At 40.4% G+C, this 22066-nt stretch overlaps 1 protein-coding gene across 1 annotated transcript in view; it reads left to right on the forward strand.

Annotated features, from left to right (window-relative positions):
* Positions 1-22066, forward strand: part of LOC111230651 (venom phosphodiesterase 1-like) — a 43682-nt gene that overhangs the window by 10984 nt on the left and 10632 nt on the right. Inside the window, exons 9-21 of the mRNA XM_022757441.1 lie at positions 150-259; positions 2836-2901; positions 3096-3168; positions 9803-9911; positions 11273-11395; positions 12842-12873; positions 13305-13432; positions 13879-13948; positions 14186-14273; positions 14754-14926; positions 18421-18466; positions 18765-18919; positions 20015-20150. Of these exons, the coding sequence (XP_022613162.1) occupies positions 150-259; positions 2836-2901; positions 3096-3168; positions 9803-9911; positions 11273-11395; positions 12842-12873; positions 13305-13432; positions 13879-13948; positions 14186-14273; positions 14754-14926; positions 18421-18466; positions 18765-18919; positions 20015-20150 (1309 nt within the window). The remainder of the gene's footprint in view (positions 1-149; positions 260-2835; positions 2902-3095; positions 3169-9802; positions 9912-11272; positions 11396-12841; positions 12874-13304; positions 13433-13878; positions 13949-14185; positions 14274-14753; positions 14927-18420; positions 18467-18764; positions 18920-20014; positions 20151-22066) is intronic.

Below are 22066 nucleotides of genomic sequence, written 5' to 3' on the forward strand. Positions count from 1 at the left end.
CAGGGGAAAAGTGAGTTAGAGATTACAAGATTACCTCAGTGTAGGTGCGTTGTAAGTGTTGAAATTCATGTATTCAATATGTAAAAAGCAGATTTTATAATCAGAAACTCTGACCTTTATTAACCCATATTTCCTCTTTGTATCTTCAGGTTTGGCACACAGCAAAGTACCAGGGGCTGAAGTCTGGGACTTTTTTCTGGCCAGGGTCAGACGTCAAAATCAATGGCAGTTTCCCAAACATCTACCAACCTTACAATGGGTAGGACTGTCATTTGTATTTTTCAGAAACATGCTGAGGAACAAGACTGTGAGTTTTAAGGTATCATGTTATTATAGACACTGATTGTACACCAATTCCAAAGAACATACTGTATGTGTACGTCTCAAGCCAACTTCACAGATAAAATACTGACATGTTTGTCTTGAGTAAAACCCAACATCTGGAAGTATCACAAAGTCATTTTGCAAATGTTGGAAACTTTTATTTCCCAACCTTTGAGTCATTGGAGTCCAGCATCTCTCATCATCATCATCCCACAGAGTTTTGACAGAGATAGTTCAGAATTATTACCTAAGGTGGACCTTTTTAGTAAAGCTTCAGATGAATCTAAAACATCCAAAGCACATTGAGACTAGTGTTTGTAATTAATCTATATCTTTCTGTAAATGCTTTTCAAACCTAGTGTTTTTCCTCAGAAAATACTTTCATCATTCGTTTAGTCAGAGAGACATATTGCAGTCTGTGAAGTAATATGAGTGCATGTGCAGTGTACTGGTGCTGCAGTGGTAATGGTTGATAATGCCATAATTTTGCAAATGGTCCCATGAAAGTGTTTATTTCCATAAATAGGCAATAATCTCAGGATCTCAGCTGATAAAGTTCTACACTCCACTGATTTTGTGACACAGTCAAGGAGAATGGTTTGCTATCGCTACGTGGGAGGGTAGATGTGGGTTTCGGAGCACAAATGTTACCAGCTCAGACGCTAAGCACATTACTGTGTCACACTCCTCCCTGCCATGTCTTGGTATCATGATTCATGATTACCATCTTTGCATTCCTATTCTGGATGCCCCAAGGAGTTTACTGAACTCATAACTCCATTGGCTCCTCCTTAAATGCATTTAATTTTTCCTGGAGTAATCTGAGGCTTCCCTGTCCTAAATGTGGCTTTAGTGAGTATTTGCAGCAGCAGGAATGTGTGTCAGAGTCAAAATAAACTACAGTGCGTGTGGTCATGGTGATAGAGGAACATGTTGGTGCAACAGTGTGGCTCACCCAATGAACCTCTATGGCACAGAGAATAAGATACATCAGGGTATAATACTAACACAGTACATGTTAGTTGTTTGGTTTTGGTCTTTTCATGGGGTTTGTTGCCAATAAGAAAAATACAGAATATCCTTTTTACAGACACTCTATTGTATTGACTGTCTGTTTGGAAAATATTGACAGCAGATACTCTCACAGTAGGTGAAAGTATTTACTGGAGAAACTGGAAGTGAAGTCTGATTACGTGTGTAGTTCCTCCCTTTTCTGTAAAAACAGCCTCAGTTCTTCGTGGCCGGGCCTGGAGATTTTGGAAACTTTCCTCCGTCACACTGTTCCGTGTTGACATGATTGCATCACAAGCTGCCAATGTCTTCTCTGTTCTACCGCAGCCAGAAGGTTTTCTACTGGATTCAGACCAGGGAGGCTGCTGAAGTTCACTGGACTCTGTCGTGTTCATGAAACCAGTTTGTGACATGGAGCATTCAAACATGAGTGATTGGTATTAAGAGCCCAATATGTGCCAAAAAAATATTCCCCACACCATTACACCACCACCATCAGCCTGCACTGTTGACACAAGGCAGGTTGGGTCCTTGGATTCATGCTGTTGATACCAGATTTTGATTCTACCATCTGCTGCTTCAGCAGAAATCCAGATCCATCAGACCAGGTTTTCAACTATCCAGTCTCGTTGAGTCTGTGTCCTCTGCAGCCTCAGGGTTCTGTTCTTGGTGACAGGAAGTGGAACCTGACGTGATCTTCTGCTGTTGTAGGTTGGACGTGTTGTTCACCCTGAAGCTTTCCTGCTCACCACAGCTGTAAAGAGTGGTTATCTGTGTGTCTGTCCATTCTCCTCTGACCTCTCTCATCAACATGAGCTGCTGGATGTTTTTTGTTGTTGCGCCATTCTGGAAAAATCCAGAAGACCAGCAGTTTCAGAAATATTCAAAACAACAATCATGCCATAGTCAAGGACTGTTTTCAGTTTGTCTGTCCGTTCCCTTCTCGTGATATCTCAGTAACGCCTTGAGGCAATTTCTTAATATATGGCACAAACATTCATTTGGACTCATGAATGAACTGATTAGAATTTGGTGGTCAACAGTCAAATGTCAAAGTCACAGAGACCTCACAAAACACATTTTTTTGACCAAAACTAAAGAATTCATACAGTAATTATGATGCAATTTAACTCAAATGTCTATAAGGATAAAATTAAGTGATGTAACATATCCATACACCAAAAAGGTCAAAGGTCAACTTCACTGTGACATCATAATGTTCTGCAAAAACTCTTCTGGCTATTATTCAATGCTGTAACTCAGGAAGAAGAGACTGTGACCATATTTCCTGCAACTTGGCAGAACAACTGAAATGTGGTAATTCTATTTTAATACCATGTTTATCTCACACTGCTTAGTTAAAATATCCTACTGCCTGGAAGAGTGAGGACACTGGCAGATTTAACAATGAGCTCAATAATGTCATTGTCCCTGGTGCCTCTCAAAGACAGAATGATTACTCCTCCTCCTTTATTCTTTTTTTTCTATTCTTTTTTTTAGTAAAGTGCCATTTGAAGAAAGAGTATTCACTGTGCTGAAATGGTTGCAGTTGCCAGATGAGGAAAGGTTGGTTCCTCTTCGACTCAATTTAGGAAAGGTCACACAAAACTGCTGTTAAATTTAAATCAGGTTCATTTTATTCTGTTTGCATTGATTGAATTTAAAATCATTTGGGTTGATTTTCAGAATTTTACCTGTTAAAATTCTCTTGTTTTCATATTTTAATGCCAAGTCTCAGTAAAGATCATCTTTCCCATCAGGCCAGATTTCTACACATTGTATCTGGAGGAGCCTGATAAATCTGGACACAGTTTTGGTCCTGTCAGCGGAGGGGTAAGTTCACCAGACTCACAGACGCATTGGCCTTATCAGTGCTGCCCATTGCCATAAATGATCACAGATAAGGCCCCTTATAGTACAATTAAAAAGTCTGAAGTCTGTTAATAGGCCACTGATGAAAGATCTCAATAAAGATTGATATCTCTAATAGAACCATAAAAATCACATCAGAGAGAGTCAGACTCTTTATGAGACTTAATGCGTAGCTCGGACGGTTATGTAGTGAACTTTGGAAGTTTCACATTACTTACAGTACAGAGACACATAAGCAGATCTCCTGTACGGCACTCACTGTGTTAAAGTCTGTGCCCTTTTAGGCGTCTGATCACAATTACATGGATATACCATGAGAATACCAAGTCCCTCGTGGACAAATGGTTAGATTTTTTAATTCTGCATGTATTTACACCTAAAGATAATCTTCTTCCACCACTTAAGAGCATGTATATGGAAAGAAAGTCTGCCTCTCTCCAGTATGATCCAGGGGGAGGGTGAGGGGTCAAGAAGACGTGTTTATGGCCAATTCAGATAGTACGACGAAAGAACATCAAAAACTGTTTACAGCTCTAACCAAACATGACAGCAGTGTTGACAGTATTTCAGTTGGTCAGCTACACTTCCAGGTAATGGTTAACCTTATCTGAACAGATGATTCAGACTAACAGTGAACTCTGAGACTGAAAGAATGTAGCTTTGGATCAGTTGCAGACTCTTTAGTAACTGTACTAATGGTATTTTTGAATTCATGCCCAATCACACAAAATGAAAAATGCCTTTAAGAACACTAAAATCCAACTTTTGAAAGTGGTGTTGATTGAGAATTCATTATGTAGCAGAAGTTCAGGAAAAATGAATTTTTTTAGAGCCACATTTTAAGCCTTAACACACACAAACACACACACACACACACACACACACACACACACACACACACACAATGTAATTCAGAGTTACCAGTCAACAGCTGAACGCTAAGAGATGTACTGCTCTAGGACTTAGATTTAAGAAAGATCTATTCAACATCAACTCTGATCACAGAAAGCAGAAGTAAGGTTTTTACCTATTTTTGCGGTGTCCTCTTACAACTGAATCCCTTTTTTGTTGGGCCCAAAGTGGTGAGGTTGGTGCCAGTTTAACTTGCCACTCTCCCAGTGAGGCTGCTCAACTGATCTGGCGACCTCACTCCGGCGACCTCACTCCAGGGTGGATGAAACCGATTTCTAAGGCTCAGGACGATCCTTGCAAGCAGGCAGAAGTTGGTAGATGGTTCAGCCTCTGCTGGTTTTTGTTGGTCCATTTGGGTTAGACTTAAGGTTAGGGTAGGGTTGTTACACCCACTTTCCTTAACTAGACTTGTTGAATAGTCTTGAAAGTAATCTTGTTGTTCGGATGACAAATACTATCAAAGCAAGACTTACAGAAGTACTACAACTATAAAGACTTAGACTCATTCAGTTTGTTATTGAGTTACAAACTGTGGCTTGTTTTAGCTAAAGATAAAAATGCATGAATCTTAACAGAGAATAAAAAAAATGTTGCAGGATGACCAGTCTAGACAAGGTAAAGAGGTTTGGTGAACAGTTAACAGAAAATCTTGAAGGACAAAAACCAAAAGGAGAAAACTCAAGAAGAACCAAAAGTAGACTAAAAAGAAGAACTGCAAAAAAGAAGTGAGTTAAAGTGCTGGAAGTGCGGAGGAACTATGGGATGTCAGCTCTTTTATGAACTGACAGCAGACATACATTATGGGGCAGACAACTGGGCCAATGAGATCACATATTTCCACTGATTAGGGGGGTCAATGAGGGGGGTGAAAACTCCAGCAGCACAAAATTTTAGACCTATGCGTTTTGGCTTATGGTACTTCATCAGGGTCATCCAACCTTGGAAGTATGTAAAGTTGTGTCAGAAAACTCTACTTTGCTTCTATACTATGGTCAATCAACAGTGATTCGACACATGAGAGCATATTACATAGAATATGAAGAAAAGCATATGGTTTAACAATAATCTCAATGCAGCACATCAAGGAAACTTTCATAGTGGTATACAGGACTGTCAGGAACTGTCGAGATGATGTTCAACACTGTTAATAGATGAACCGGCGTTAAACAACAATAATTTGATAAACAATGTAATAAAGTACAATCCTATCCTGCTTCATGCAGGTTCTAGAACTGAGACGTACTGCTATGTGTGTGAACATACGAGTACTCAATTAACTGGATGACTGACCACAACCTAAGCAAACATTACAACAACAAGACATCAATCAACAAGTACATTAACAAAGTTAAGACTTCTGCTGCTTAGCTATGCTGTGCTGTGCTATGCTGTGCTGGGAAAGGTTAGGCCCAGTCAGTTAACGTTACCCAGTCCTTGGAACAAGCAAAGAGGTCCTTTCCAGTGTTGGTGTACAGTCCAGTGAGTTGGGAGGCTTCCTGGTGGAGTAAAGTCCTGTCTGGCTGTGTTGCTTTGCTGTTATCTCCTTTGTTCTCCACACAGAGTTAGCTGTTCCACGCTAACTCTGCTATGACTCCTGTTGCTTTGAAAATCAGCTGGCCTTGTGTTGTAGCTGCTGATTCTGAAGAGGATTTGGTTCTCTCACAGTTAATCCGAAGCAGGTCGCTGCTGTTGAGGAGAAGAGTGTTGCAGTCTGCTGTGAGCAGGCCGGCGAAAGAGCTGGTTTCTCAGGTAGCAGAGCTGACCTGGGCTGGGGCCTTGTCGCCCTTTGAAGAGCCGAGAGGAGTGAGCTGGAGCTGCTCTCCAGAGCAAGCCAAGAAGAGAAAAGAACAACAAGAGGGCCAGAGATCTGGTTTTGTTTGGTGACACCCTTGGGGTTCACATGTCACACGCTGACCCACACTGGCTGGCCAGTAAGGTCCGTGGGGGGAAGGGTCGTCCCCAGGTGAGGAACTGTGGAGTCTGTGGAGTGTGAGTTCCTTTGTCCAGTGGAGCAAAGAAACATCTTGTCTCTTGAATGATGAGTCCCAACAATAGACATACCTCTCCCTGGTCAGTAGGTGGCATTGCGGTCACACGGCAAACAACGCATTAAATAATGCATGACGTTTGTTGAATAAAACATCAGACTGATCTCATGAGCCTCGTCACCCTATCTGTTCATTTACTTGAGATCCACGGGCTTGGTGACCGCAAGAAGCCAAAGGTGGTATTGATTTTATCATCATGACAAGGCTTCTCCCTCCCTCTGGTGGTGACTCCATGTCTAGCCAATATTTACCCTTATGGGGTTTTTTTTTTGTGAGAGATGGGAAGGCCATCTGGCAGATCTTGTAGGTTTCTGATTCAAACCCACCGTGAACATGTATATGGTTGGTTTTGGAGCTAGTGGACATCTGAGAAAGTGTGGTCAAACTAACTAATTCAAACTGTAAAGGTTGGCTGGTGGTTTGGTGTAAGGTTGTATTTGTGTTGCATGTTGGTAACTTTGGTTTAAGAATGTCAAGAATGTGAACTTTAGGTAGGCTGCTGACCTTTGGGGGAGCAGGATACCAAGGAGTCTGTCACACATCAAGGGTTTTATGGTTATATTGGTGTTTAGAAGATTATCTACATCCTTGCAGAGATTTAGTGATGCATGTACTTCCAGTTATAGCAATATAAGCAATAAAAGTGAAACACTGAGAGAAAGGTTTTGAGGTTAACAGATAATAATTACCATGCCTTGATCAAGTTAGGATATAAGCAGCTCAAGTTCTGTCATTCAGTGACAGACTTGGTGTACCCAGCACCAGATCTGTCCTTTGTGCACAAATAAACCAGCCAAACTGAAGCGTTAACATGTTGGTCTGATTTGTACACTTTTCCATCTTTTGGTCACAAGAAATCATCTTTTGATTTGGTCATCAGCAAGTACAGGCTAGGAGGGATCAGAGGGGGAGAGACACATCCTTATTTGTAATATGTTTCCAGTGAAAAACTCATTATAAACTTCAGCTGTGAAACAGGAAATCAGTGTTCAGGGTTGTTTGATGGTAAATAGAAATCTTGGGTTGTAGGTCAGGATGGTATTTGGATTTGGATGCCTATTAGTCTATTTGTACTTTTGCATTGATTGATTCCAGGCTTGACGAAGAACTTCTGATGCAGTAGAGTAGGGTTAAGGTTATCATTGAACCTATTGGATGAGGAGCGTTATCAGTGACAGAATGAAGTGTGCTTGATGTGAGATGCTGCTAAATTTTTTCCTGAAGCCATCGAGAGAGCCTTGATAATAACTCTTTTTAGATAATGGTGGAGCAGACAAAGAAACTGATATCTGAGTGACAAAAAGAAAACAAAGTATAAGCAAGTCAATGGTCTGGACTCAAATGAAGACCAAACATGTAATAGAGGTTTAGGTGATGCATTTCTCAACGCTGGTATGAATACATTTTTCCTATATTTTTTATGGCTGCTTTTATCTAGTTGTTATCTTTGAGCTGGTTTGTGTTGTGTTTTACCTCTAGTTTCAGCGCAATATCAAATGCCTCTAACTGACAACCGGTTGTGAAACTGGAACCAGATTGCTTTGGGATTACTTTGCTTCGTCTTGCTGTCTACTTGCCTGAGGATAAAATGTAAATTCATTTCAGCTGTGACTTCAATGAAACTCAGAGACTGTCCTCCAGCTTCTGTGGTTCACATGCGAAGGAGTGATTCATAAACAAGCACTGCAGCTAATTACTGTTGTAAAGGTTTCATTTAAGTTTGAAAACTCAAAGGTCTGTGATGTTAATAAGTAAGTGGTGTTAATGTTTTGTGTTTTAGAAGTGAGAATAAGAAAAGTTTTGGGCATGGGTGTGAGCATTAGTCAACATTTTTATATTGAATGTAAAGACTGGTGTTATTCTACATGTTTCTTATTGTCTACAAATTCTACAAAAAGACTTATACCAGCAAAGTGTTCATCTGTCTCTTACTTACTGACTTTCCCACCCTCTCTGTGGCTTCAAGTTCCTACTTAAGATGTTAATTTGTAATTAAAGGACAACCTGCTGAGCCACAGCGGCCGTACCTAGGTTTCTAAAGATGTGCGGCACGAGTGCCCACTTTACAGCCGTGCCCAAAGTCAGGCAGTAGGGGAGTGGTAATCAGGAGGGTCAGGAGAATTCCTCTTGTATCTCCCTGCGCACAACTGCATCCAAGTCTATATTTGCAGTAGGGGGCTAAATGAGTGGCCCGTCCTCAAGTGGTACAATCCTGATGTGACTGGAATTGTAATCGGTCAGCTAATGACCTAATAACAGCTATGAACTGTCATTTGGGCTCATACAGAGTTATCATAGACGTGTTGGTATTATCCAGGGAATGTGTGTGTTCATTTTTCACATTAGTGTGGAAGCATGGACAGCCGCAAAAAGAGAAAGGAGAAGAAAGAAAAAAATAGAGGACGCTGCTTAATGTTCCAAAATAAGATCTGGCACGTCATTAAGCAGGGCCGTTGTAGTTAGATGCTAGCTCAGGGGATATTAAGTTTGGCTAGTACCGCTAGCTAGTTTTTAGGCAACCCTACGCTTGTTTCACTTTGTGTGTTATTAACAGCAAGCTAAAGCAAATGATTCAAATATGAAACGTTTTTAACATAAACACAAAACATAAGTTCAACTGGAACTTGTAATTTCTCTGTAAAATTAAGTGTTCCACTGTGCCTCTGAAGTCAGGCCTGTGTATTCATCTATCTAAATTTTTAATGATGTGCTGAAAATCCTGGCTCCACCTTTCCAAAAGCTTCAGATGAGTGGCAGGGAAATCCACTCTGGAGTTGTGTCAGGTTGCCCCAGTTTCATTCTGAAACTCTTACACCTACCTCTGGCTCATCTCCAGGTTTTAGCAATCTCCATGGCATCAGTGTGGGCACAAGTGAAGTGCAAAATCAAAATGCCTGAGGGAATTCAGTCACTGAGGAAACCATGGAGCTTGTCTGCTCACTTTATCTGGAACATCATATCATACCAAACAACAGTAGTCATCAAAAATGCCCACATCCGCATCCCTTGGCAGTCACTCCCATATCCTGTTTTCTTTTTTTTTTTCAAAGTTAAATTTACTGTTGCTCATCCACACATATCACACATCCACAGGTATATTGTGAATGAAGCATCACTTATCTCCAGGGTGAAGATGCAAAAGAAAGACAAAGCCTTTTGACATCTCATGGTCAACCCTGCACTCCTGACTGTACAATGTTTCACATGTTTGGTGGTAATGACCGGTCAGTTTATTGAGGAGCCAAACAGACTATAAGGCCAATTTCACAACAACAGTGCCGTGTCAAAAATGCAGTGAATTCTACACTTTCCCTCTTTTTTATTTCATTTTATAATGCCCACTGCTGTGACAGTTTAATTTCTGCTGTTTATATTTGATCTCATTTGCCAAGGCTTGAACTCTGAAGGACTTTCCTTTGCCAAAAGTATAGTTACAGTAGCTTTAGTGCTTATGGCCTCAGTGATGTCCACTGCTACTCTGCAGTTAGTATTGTCAGAGATAAAAAGAAACCTTGTGAATGATTATTGCATAATTAAGAACAGAATAATAATTTTTATGTCCTATCTTTTATGTCTTGACATCATATTGTATCCAGCTGCTGAGGGTCTGTGTTTGTTTCACTTGTCTCCTCCAGCTGATTGAAGCACTCCAGGGTGTGGATAAGATCATTGGTCAGCTCATGAACGGCCTCAAGCAGATCGGCCTACACCGTTGTCTCAACATCATCATTGTGGCCGATCATGGTAACTCACAACATATTCTAATGTGTCTTTGGGAAATTTTTTCTCAGTCACCTGTATTATTTTAAACCAATGAATTAAAATGAAGAAGTGAGTCTAATCAATTTACCAACGTTTTGTGTGGGTACGACTCGGGATGCACCGATACATTATGCTGGATCGGTATCATGGCAGGTACTGACCTATACAGCAGGAATCAACCGATCCAATATCCTTTTAAATGCCGTTGTTTATGAGGTGAAAGGATAGGGCTAGCTCCCTTTAGGTTTTAGCAGTAAACAGGATGGTGTATCAGTCAGGACACAGGAAGGAAGGCGAGGAGATGTAATTCTTGATCAATCTGCTTCAGGATCCAGCAGGGTTTATTGTTGAATACTCACTATTGCCATCAGTCTGGAATGACAGTAAATCACTATCAGACACTGGTATTATAAGAACACAGAGTAATTACTTTAAATTATTTAAGAAATGTCCATATTTATATGTGTACCAAATACCCTACTAATATCCTTTCTGTTATGAACTACATGAATATGAAGGGCAAGGCCCTTTAACATAACCTCCATTTAGGATTACAAAAGTAAGAGTACAATATTAATAGTGACCCAGACTTACAATATACAAATACAATAATATTCAGAGAAATAAACAGAATTTATAATGAATAGTTCAGAGTGACTTCTGGGTCTGCACCCATCTACTTGAACTTAGTCATTCAGCCTTATGCTCCTTCTTGACAACAGCGTTCCTCTAAAGAATGTCATCTGGCATTTCCATCCCTGCACACGAGACAGTCTCAGTCCAGACTGGTCTCGTCTGTGGTTTCCCGATGGTGGAACAAGCTACTGAATGCTATCAAAGCAGTCAATGATATCCCTCTCTATGTTCAAGAATCTCTTGGAGACTCATCTCTTCAGAGAGCACTTCTTTACTTGACTTCCCTGCCCTTTGCCTTGCTGAACAGATTTAGTACTTTGTGCTTACTTCAAGGTCTCCCACTGCACTGAAGCTTTGGTGTTGTCCCTCACTTGTAAGTCACTTTGGATAAAAGCGTCTGCCAGATGATTAGCAGCTGACCATCAAACCTTATATGTTTTCTTAACAGTGCCTGCGCACTTGTTCATAACCACCTTGTGATTTACCATGATGGATCACCTGTCTGAAGAAAGGTCCGAGTGTCTGCAACTTAATTTTTATCGCCTGTTTCCCTGGAAAGAAATGAATCCAAAAACTGTAGTGCCATGAAGTATGAAGTGTAAAAACTTGTGAATTGCAGTTAATAAGTAAAACATCCAAAACCAATAGTATGTTCTTTAAGTGGCTGTAGGATATCAGTAGAGAGATTAATCTGATTGCTGTTGCAGGTATGGAAGATACAAGCTGCAACAGGAAGGAGGTGCTACAGGAGCTGGTGGGAGACATCAGCAACTACTACGTCACCGAGGGGCCATTCGGACGGATCAGAGCTAAAAACAAAGACAAAGTCTGTGAGTAAATATACAAAGGGGGCTTTATGAACCACACAGGTGAAAGGTCTGACTCAAGGAACTATAAAAAGGCTTGTGATGGGTTTCGTAACCATAACATTTCATCAACCTATCAAGAATCATGTGGTTTCTAGGTTTCTAAACATGACACCTAATTATCAAGGTCTACTCCCAGTATATGGACTGGCTCCAGTTTAAATTTTTCACAAGGTGCATGTATTTTTGGTTTGGTTACAGTGGAACCTGCATGCTCCTGAATGAACCTCTCTGACATTCAACCACTGTATCAGTCCAACAAAGCATCTGGGCATTTGAGTGAAAGCAGATGCTGATGAAAACTACCAAACGCTGAAGAAAGATTTACAATGGCAAGAAAAACTATTTGAATCTTTATTATTGTACTGGCAGGACACCACAGAGGAAGCTGCTGCTCTCCAAAAAAAAACCCATATACTCATATACCAGCATGGAAACATCATCACAAAGGTGAAGTAGGGTGGAGGGAGCATGTGGGACTGGACAGCTTGACATCATTGAGGGAGAAAATGAATTCCAAAGTATATCAAAGTGTCTTACAGGATAATGTTGGGGTGGCTCAATCCAGTACAGATGACATGGAATGAGCTGAAGAGAGTTGCTGACACCAGACATCCTAGGAATATGTCTGAGCTGAAGCAGCTCTATAAGAAAGAATGTTCCAAACTTCCTCCTGAACACTGAGCAGGTCTGATCAGCAACTACTGGAAGACCTGGTTTGAGGTTATTGGTGCCAAAGAAGGTTGATCAGTAATTAAATCCAAGGGTTCACCACCAGCAATGTGAAAGTTTAATGGTTGTGCTCAGTAAAGACTCAAAAGATTATAACTGTTTGCATGATCTGTATTTGGGATTTAGATGAAGAGCAGATCAAATTGTATGACCCATTAATCATTCATAAGGGTTCACATACCTTCTTTTGCTACTGTGTTATGTGCAGTCACAAAATGTGTACTGTGCGCTGTGCTTAATCTTAGCTTTTTGTCGGACACAAGAAAAGATGACTTTGAGGGAAACCTAAGATTTTCCCCAATCCAGAGTTTTTTCATTCGAGAAATTCAAATTTGTGCATGTGTTAAAGATTTATACACTGTGAAAGAAGAACAAGTGCTTTTGTGAACAAGTGTGTACTGATACGAAGCAGAAAACTGTGTGATGCTGAAATTACTAGTACGAATTTTGACCCTGTATTTACACCTGAATCTGATTGGACAATGACAATACAATCACAAATCAGAGTCCAATCAGAAAGCTGCTGGTGACATTGCCTGAAAGGTGTGTGAATTTAAATATATTTGATGACGCTGCAGAAAATAAACCTTTCATGTGCTGTGTATGTGTGTGTTGGTAAAAGTTTGGGCTTTGTGAAATGACATAAATTTTGACTTTTGTCCTTCATCCTTTCAATAGTGAACTCAGCTGGACTTGTTTCTAACATGACTGTAAGTAACCAACCTTTCATCAACACCCACATGTTCAACAATTTTTTACAAAAACAGTTCAGTGTGAAATGCGATAACCACCATCTGACAAATGAGATCATTTCTGAAGAATCAAGCATTCAGGGAGCTCAGACTTCCACTAAAGCCACAAACAACACACACCAGACATCATACAAAATAAATCTGATTCATAGTCAGTGATTTGGATCTGAACCCAAAATGTAATGGGTTTGTCTCTGGCCAGTGACTTTCACCAAGTTTGTTGCTAATCAGTTGAGTCTGATCAGTGGAGGTTATGATGCATGCGGTTAAACCTACTCATGTATTAGTTTTTACATGAAACATAAAGACAATAAAGCTGTTTTTGCTACAAGAAATGAATGTGTCCATTTAAAATAAAGTCATTTCCTGTGTTTTTGCTGATGATTCAGTGTAAGAAACCAGACCAGAAGATCAAACCGTACTTGAAGGCCAACCTACCAAAGCGTCTTCACTTTGCCAACAGCCGTCGTATCGAAGACGTCAACATCCTGGTCGACCCAAAATGGCTGTTTGAGAGGTACCCATCGTTCGCCTTCAGTTTGTCTGTTAGTTTGTGTTTTTTACTGTGTCTTAATTGCAGCCAACAACTAAAGGATGCAAAAAAATTGAATCAGGAGGACGTTAGGAAACACATAAAACGTGGGAAGGTGTATTTGAAAAGGACACAATTTGATTTGCGATATAAACTGTCTGGATCTGGTTAACAGCCAGATGATGAGTGAGCCACATTTAAACGTTTCAAAATACACAGAATGCCCCTCAGGATGTTATCAGCCCACTCACTGACAGAAACAAATTACTTTTAATGCACTCATCTTGTCCTGTGATATAAACTCGCCAGGGGAGTTTATTCCCTCACCCACGCACTCCTTCAAACTCGGAACACTGCTTTTCAGTTTATGTTAGAGACTGATCCGACTGACTTTTGAGCTAAAACTGAAGAACTCCCCTGTGTCCCTGCAGATATCCTGGCTCTCTCACCTTCTGCTCTGGTGGAGCTCATGGCTATGACAACGATGCTGAGAGCATGCATGTGAGCACTGAGGATTTTTGTTTTTTTTCTCTCCAACTAGTCAGCAATTATGTCTCCAATAAGCCCTTCTGCCCCCTCTAAAATGTATCTCTTTATTTATTTTTTTATTACAGTTATTCCGTAACTTTTAGTTCTTCACCTTTTGACTCTCTTGACCTTTTTCCCCAACGTGTCCATCATTGCCAGTACAGCACTGAAATAAATGTTTGAAATTTCTTCTTTCTTCTTTTCATGCAGGCCATGTTTGTCAGTTATGGACCCAAATTTAAGTCCAAAACAGCAATTGAACCGTTCTCCAACGTCGAGCTATACAATCTCATGTGTGGTGAGTTTTTTGGTGTTCTTTTGATAAATGACATCTAATAGTAAGACTCCAAACAAACCGCAGTCTGAAACTTATTTATTATTATTATTTTTCCAATGATTTTAACTGCATTATTAAACTCTGTTATTTCTATTGTCAAAGAACATCTATCAAGCTAAGTTCATGTTGCGGAAAGAATGTTAACTCTTCACCAATCGTGAAGAGTTACAGAACCGCTCCTTGTTTGCGCCTGTGTTACCTACATACTACTACAATACATAAGAAACATAAAGCAATCTAAACGTTAACTGTGATGGATTACTTTTGTCTCGCAGGGTTTCAGTCTCTGCAAATAGATTTTCTAAGCTGAAATCATTCCAAAAATCTTTGCGTGTGTGCTTTGGGAAACAGTCACCTGTAATGTGACCTACACAAGATCTGTAGTTAGGAAGCATGCAAAGCGACTCATCCACAAAACTTAACAGTCATCGTCCCATGCAGACTTGCTGAAGATCTCTCCCAGTGACAACAATGGGACCCATGGCAGTATGAACCACGTCCTGAAGCAGGCCTACTACACACCGGTGCCCCCTGCAGAGCAGAGCGTGCCTGCTCTTTGTCAGCTGGTCAGCCTTGAGCCTGCAGACAGCCTGGGATGCTCCTGCCTTGCCCTGGTTGGTATTATTTTGCTAAAATATAAAAGTATAAAAGCTTACAGTAGAGTCACCATGAACTGGAGAGGACAGTTGAGAAACAGTGTGCATTATTAACTCATTAACAAATGTTTACTTATTTTAAGGGAAAATAAGAAATGAGAAAACTATATATGAATTATGACCTTAGTTCTAGCCAACTGACGCTGTCACTCTAACTTTGAAGAAAAAGTGATTTCCACTCCTCCTTTGAGTGCTCATAGTTTGAAAAGTTTACATGTTATGTAAAAACATTTGCTGTGTTTTGGAGAGAGCAGAAGTTTTCCTCCGTTTTATAGTTTGAATCACATTTCTCCGTGCAGGTATGAGAGAGCTGGGTGACTCAGAAAAAAGGTGAAATTTTGTAGAAAAAAGGTGAAATTTCGTGGGTTTCTAAAGAAAATTCCAATGCATTCCTAATGCATTATTTATTCCCAGTATTTTTGGAATAACTTTGGGAAAAATTGGAATTTTAACACCAAAAGTCATAGCACCTCTTTCGGGATCAAGACGCATGTTTTGATGTATATATTACTGGGCTCTTCTCAAAGCTGCGGGACCAGTTACGCGCCAAAATTTGGCGGAAGAATAATAATAAGCCCGAAGGAATATTAATAGATGCTATTCTAGCTGTAGAGGAGTGCCTCGGAGCTGAGCACCCATGGCACTAATAAACTGAGTCATTACATAAGAATGATTTATTAAAGGGGCAATATGTGAGCTCCATAAGTCAGCCTCCCACTGCCTGAGATTCTCCAGCCAATGGGCCGTCCACCCGAAGTGTCCTGCTCTACATCTCTTCTGCAACGGGGCTGTTTGCCGTCGCGTTGGCATTGACCAACCTGTTCCTGGGGCTGTCGAATCAGCCGCCGATGCTCTTCCTCCGGAGGGGACCTCTCTGCTGCACCCACCAGATGTCCTCAGACTTTCCTCCATATCGCAGTCACCTGACTGCCAGAGCCACCTGCTCACCTGTCTCCTATTCTCAGTCACGTGAGCTTCCCTGCCCATGCACACAGCTGTTTCCTCATCATCCCAGCCAGTTCCACTGGTTTAATATTTACCCAGCAGAGACGTCCTGCTGTAATCTTTGTTGCTGCCTGATGTTGGTGCTTCCCACTCTCATATTCTGGATAAGATACAGGCTCAAACGCACGCATGGATTTGGTTTGGAAGTTCCCATTTCCAATCGATTACGTTCTGTTACTTAGTTTACAGATAGCTGGTAAAAGGATACCGTGATGCCGGGTGGTGCCCCTCCTCAGGCTTTGCCGATCAGAAGAAAGCAGGCTTTTAAGGAGGCCTGTTTCAGGCAGAGGCTCAACTGGGAGCAACTAATAAGCACTTTTTAAAACTGTGAATCATGCAGAGATCAAACTGCAGATCAAACTACAAAGCTGGAAGTGAGCATCAAAGTTCCCATTAAAACTCTTGTGATGGTTTCTTTGGCATTCACCACTAAATACAGTCCAACTTCAGGGACAGAGCGTTCACATTTAATACAACAAACTGATTAGACTTTGGCAGTCTAAGGTTTAGGTTCTAAGGTTTTAGCCATAACTCAAGACTTCACACAGCAATTATGACAGAATTTCACACAAATGGTTCATATTTTCTATGACTCTGGATAAACAGGGATGTAACCTTCAACTTATCTTGAGTGGCAGAGGCAGACAGCCATAAGGCGGTGATTCTAGTTAATTTATGAGTCTGCTCTTTTGGGGTTGTGTTTTCATGCAGGTGAGTGGTGCCGTGTGCAGCTTCCTACTTGCATTTCTGCAAAACCTCAGAATATGTGCAACGCCAATGTTTTTAAAATGATTTCTTTTTACAATATCCCACAAGGTTTAAGATGATTACACTCCCTCACCAGGACAAATCATTACAGTCTGCTTGAATATAATCTCCCCCTGGATTCTTAACCCCTTCACCTTCCTGTGTTTCTTCCCTCTTATTGTTACGTTTTAGGGAAACGACTGAACCTAAATGCAGCCAACACAAGGGAGTAGCTGGAAAATGCTTTTAATGACAAAAAACAGAAAGAGTACAGGAGTAAGTGACACAAGGAAACATCAAAAATCCAAACAGGGTAAAACAGGGAAGATAAGGACGAACCGAGCAGGAAGCAGAAGCATGAGGGAGCACAGGGGACTTCAACAGTGTGAACTGACACAGACAAAGGGGAGCACAGAGACTAAATAGACACAAGGGAGGCAAGGGTGATTGAACACCGGTGAGGAAGTAAAAACATCAAAAGACACAAAGAAAGTACAAAATAAAACATGCAAACAATTGTCTGTCATGCCAACCCATGACCTCACCTGCTAATAAAACAGAGACTCCCTCCTCCTCAGTCCAACCAACTATCTGGATGTTTTCATACTTGACAGCTTTCGGAAGAGAAATCTTCACCTTGGCCAGATGTGTGCAAATCCTCCACCACATGACTGTCACACTCAGTTAAAACTAAGTTCAATGTGCTGTAAGGTTTTTTGTAAACAATTCAAATACAATGTTTTGACTTAGGAGTAAACTGAGATCCTATTGTGCATTAGCTTTTATATGCCTGTCTGCTCCACCAGCTGTGGGCGCTGTCTGGTTGCACATAGACCCCTATTGTTTCTGATGTTGGGAGTTTCTCATCTTGGCTCATTCACAACAGTGATTTTATTTTCTCAGCGGCAGTTATCAAAAATACACAACGCCACTCACATAACATATCCCTGAAAGTGACCCACTATCATTCTCCATAACAAACGCAGAGCACTGTCCAGAATGATTTGCTGACATTTTCAATAAAACAAAAAGAGCACTCGAGCATGATTAAAACATTTTGTATGATTTTGTTGACTGTTATATTTCACTGTTAGAACAATAGATGCAATAGGTTTAGAAAAGAAACATCAAAAGCGGCTAAACTGATTCAGGTTTTAATTACAGTATATTAATGTGAAGCCCATGCGAGAGAACATTTATTTTTAGGGCACTAAAACTTTTGCTCAGTTCCTGATTTTTTCTTTTTCACCAAGGATAGTAGCTGGACAGTGGTGTGCTGTGGGAGCTGGCATCAGGGCTGGCAGGTGATGTCACAAGCTAATAAGAAAGACCAGCTCTGTGGTCGGGCTGGAACTCGACAGTCTGGAGTCAACTCATCACTCATCACACTCTGCTGTGCCACTTTTACAGTAGCTGGTCTCATATCACTCTTGACATATACTATGCTTGTCTTTGCTGCCGTCCTGCACGGCTTTGTATCTTTGAGGAAGCCCACACAGGGAGAACACAAAGAAGGGTTCAGAGGCGACAGTGCTAACCACTCTCCTACCATGTCACCACTTTTGTTTTATTTACTTCTAATTATATATTTTTAACTTTTCTCCATTTATCTGTACTGTTCTGTATGTCCTAGGTACAGTATAAACTTCCATTGATTTCCATTAAAAGAATCAGTTTTGTTTCCATCTCTCTCTCATTAGAGTGGAAATGCCATCAATAGCCGTCTGAATCTGACCACAGAAGAGCGTGAGTAATTTTGACTTTTGCGCTTTAAAGATTTTGTAAATATAAGAACATGACATGTTGTGATTCTGTGGCCCTGTTTCCTCTTCTCTACAGTAACATTTGTGTTTTAATTTTTAGATTTTTTTAGATTTTTGGATTCTAGATTAGCTCCTTTAAAATGTTATCAATGAGTTTTTGTCATTGCCTACATCTCACCACTAATTTCCAAGGTTGTCAAAAATTCCACTGATTGGACAATGTAAAGGGAGCAAAAATGACCTTTGTACCAATGTCAACATTTACACTTTTCCCCTTTCAGAGTCCGCAACAGAGAAGAAGCACGTGCTATTTGGTCGTCCCCGGATGCTGCAGCCTGACCAGAGTTACTGCATCCTCTACCAGGAGGGATTCATCAGCGGCTATAGCTCCAAAGCTCTGATGCCTCTGTGGAGCTCCTTCACCGTCGATAAACCGGTAAATGTTAAAAATATACAATTTCAATACTGGAAATGTGCACAGTTCCCATAAAAACACACGTAGTGACAGACAATCAGGTTGATTTTGGAGGAATACCATAATCCTGTCAGGTCATGTACACGGTTGAACTGTGCACAATTTCATGTTGTTTCAGTGTCTGATTTTGCTCCTCCCACACTGCAGATGATGAACCTCTATATGGATTCAATAAAAAGGGAAATTTTGAGGAAAATTTTCAGTGTAAATCTTTAAACGTCGGCTTCTTCTAATAAAACAACCCCACACTAAAAATAGTTTCACGATACTGATACGTTCGGTATCAACATATTTGTTACTTGCCGAACATGTAAATTTACAACATTTCTTAATATTTCTTCGCAGTTACATTTGTTGTACATGAACATAAATTCAATGAGACGTGGTTCAGAATATCTTCAGGTTTGCTGTGTGGTAATTCAATTATTTACAAATTAATTGAGTTATCACAGTGGATTAAATTACTTAATCACTTGCCAGAGTGAAATAGTTTAATTCTGCCAGTGGTGACACTAGCAAACAAACATTAATGTATATTAATCTATTTTAGCCGGAATATGTCCAGTCAGTCAATTAATACATGAAAGCCAACCATGAAAAATGATAAAACATAAAAGAACTATGAATATGGACCTAGTACAATATCAATAGCACCTTAAAAGGAAATGTTTACACAGCACATGAAGTTCAAGTAACTCAGCAGGACCCAACACAGATCACTGTTTATTTTGGCTTAGGAATGCTCATTATCACTGTCTACCGACCACAGTTAGCGTCCACTAACTAGCTTTTCCTCCACCCGCTATGAGACACAGTCTTCATCAGCAGATGGAATTTGCTCAGCTATCCTGTCCTGTTTTGTCTCAGCTCGTATTATTCTATCGGCCCTCGTTCATTTAAAAGATTATTATATTGATTAACAGGTGGTGTTCATGCAGTTTTCAGGGACATTCTGTGGTAAAAATGACTGTATTGCCAATTATTTTTTTAAGTGTTTGGAGATGATTAAATCTGATACAAATGATAACTAAAGTCTGAATTTTCCCATCATTGCAGATGAGCTTGGACCCACTATTGCCAGTAACACCAGACTGTTTGAGGGCTGATGTCAGACTTCCAGCATCCAAGAGCCCTAGATGTAACCAGTATGACACAGCTGGGAACCTGACACATGCCTTCCTCTACCCACCTAGTATGTATCAGCACCCAAATGACACAAAACTGAGTTTGTGCTTTATGCATAGACAGTCAATGACACAGACACACACACACACACACACACACACACACACACACACACACACACACACACACACACACACACACACACACACACAGTCACTCACTCAAGAATGTTTTGTCTGTTGTCCATCTCTTGGTGCTCAAAAACATACAGTAGTTGTTTGAGGAGACACACCCTAAATCCCTAAGTCCTATTCACAAAGCTGCTGAGGCCAACTTTTAGTAAGGAAACATGAAAACTCCTAAGCTAAGAGTGCGACTCTGTTGCTATGGCTGATGTCAGTTTTCATGGACGAGCTCCCTTGCAGGAACCAAAGCGATTGGTTGATGAAAGAGCGTCTGTGCCGGTGAAAATGCATGCGCAACATCCCACAGTAAAAAAAACAAAAACAAAAAAAACTGAATACTAAAATAACAGATTAATTGCTGTTTACAAAAGTAGTGCATTCTCCAAAAAGCATCTGTATGATTCCTCTCCACTGCTTCTAACTTAGATGCTACTTTTAGCACCATGTGGCTTTGTGTATTACTCTTGGCCAAAAACAACACAACACAACACAAAAGCTCAAACATAAATCTTCCGTCACGGCAAACCATGAAATTGAGATTGTTTTACTTTTTAGACCACATCAAGAAAAACTGACATTCAATCTTCATAATATAATCAAACCTAATTTTGCCTTTTTACAAACCAGATAATATCTTATGATAACATGCTTCACTTCCAAACATCAAAAGATCGGCTTGTTCCAAAACGTTTGCAGAGAGCCCTGTAAAATGATGTGAGATTGGTGAGATTGCAGAATTCTTTGGCAACAATACAATTTGTGCATAGCCATGCCGTGCTTTCCTTACTTTTGGATGGTTCGAATCATTCCCTCAACCAGACCATCAGTCTGCGGATGATATGGAGCGTATAGACTTCTCTTAATGCCTAGTTTGGCACAAACAATACAATATCAAGAGATATTACTATCATGGATCCAAAACATTACATAAGAATTATGACATTTTAAAACTCGCTCCCCTGGTCAGATTTCTCTTCGGTGCGTCAAACTGGTGGACACATTTCAGGATCCGGTCTGTGACCAGGTCTGCATGTTTTGACGAAGAGGACAGGCTTGCGGACAATTTGTAAAGTACTAATTATGACACAAACATACTGGTTGCCACTGTGTGTTGCTGCCAATTTGCCAATCAAATCAATACCGACCAGCTCAAAAGGTTGTGTAACATGAAGAAAAAACATGACAGAGGGATAAGGCAGAGTGTTAAAAAGAAATGTTGCACTCACCATTATACTCATACCATTTACATGTCACACCTACCAAATATGAATCTATGTTGTACTTTAAATTCCTTTGGATTGCAGCCTGTATTTTCGGCCCAATGTAATACTATACGATGATGAGAGTAAATCCTTAAAAGTTAGGCCTGATCAGATTAGAAGAGACCCCTGCAGGCACGCAGCTTTTGATTGAATGTAGTTTGTGACATCAGGTGACAAAAATTCAAAGTCAGGAGAACGTCCGGTGCCGAGGCTAATTTGATGTAGAATAACGACAGCTCATGTTGATATTTTGTTAGTTGAAAGTTGTTTATTAAATTACCAAAATCCTTCCAAATGTCTTCCAAACGTCTCATGCTAATACCAACTTGTCATATAAAATACCGTCAGTGTAGTTTTGAGAAAAACCCAACGTTGGCTGAACGCCAAAATGTCAACAAGCCAACGTTGGGTTACATTGACGTCTCTCCGGCTGGGCAGAGTAAGACAGACACGACATTGTCCCACCTCATGATTGTGGCATAAATAGATTTACTTCAATATACTGTACCTTATAACGTATACATTTTTCTTCTCTG

This window comes from Seriola dumerili, unplaced genomic scaffold (assembly GCF_002260705.1).
Source record: "Seriola dumerili isolate Sdu_G_001 unplaced genomic scaffold, Sdu_1.0 BDQW01000276.1, whole genome shotgun sequence".
Classification (NCBI taxonomy): domain Eukaryota; kingdom Metazoa; phylum Chordata; class Actinopteri; order Carangiformes; family Carangidae; genus Seriola; species Seriola dumerili.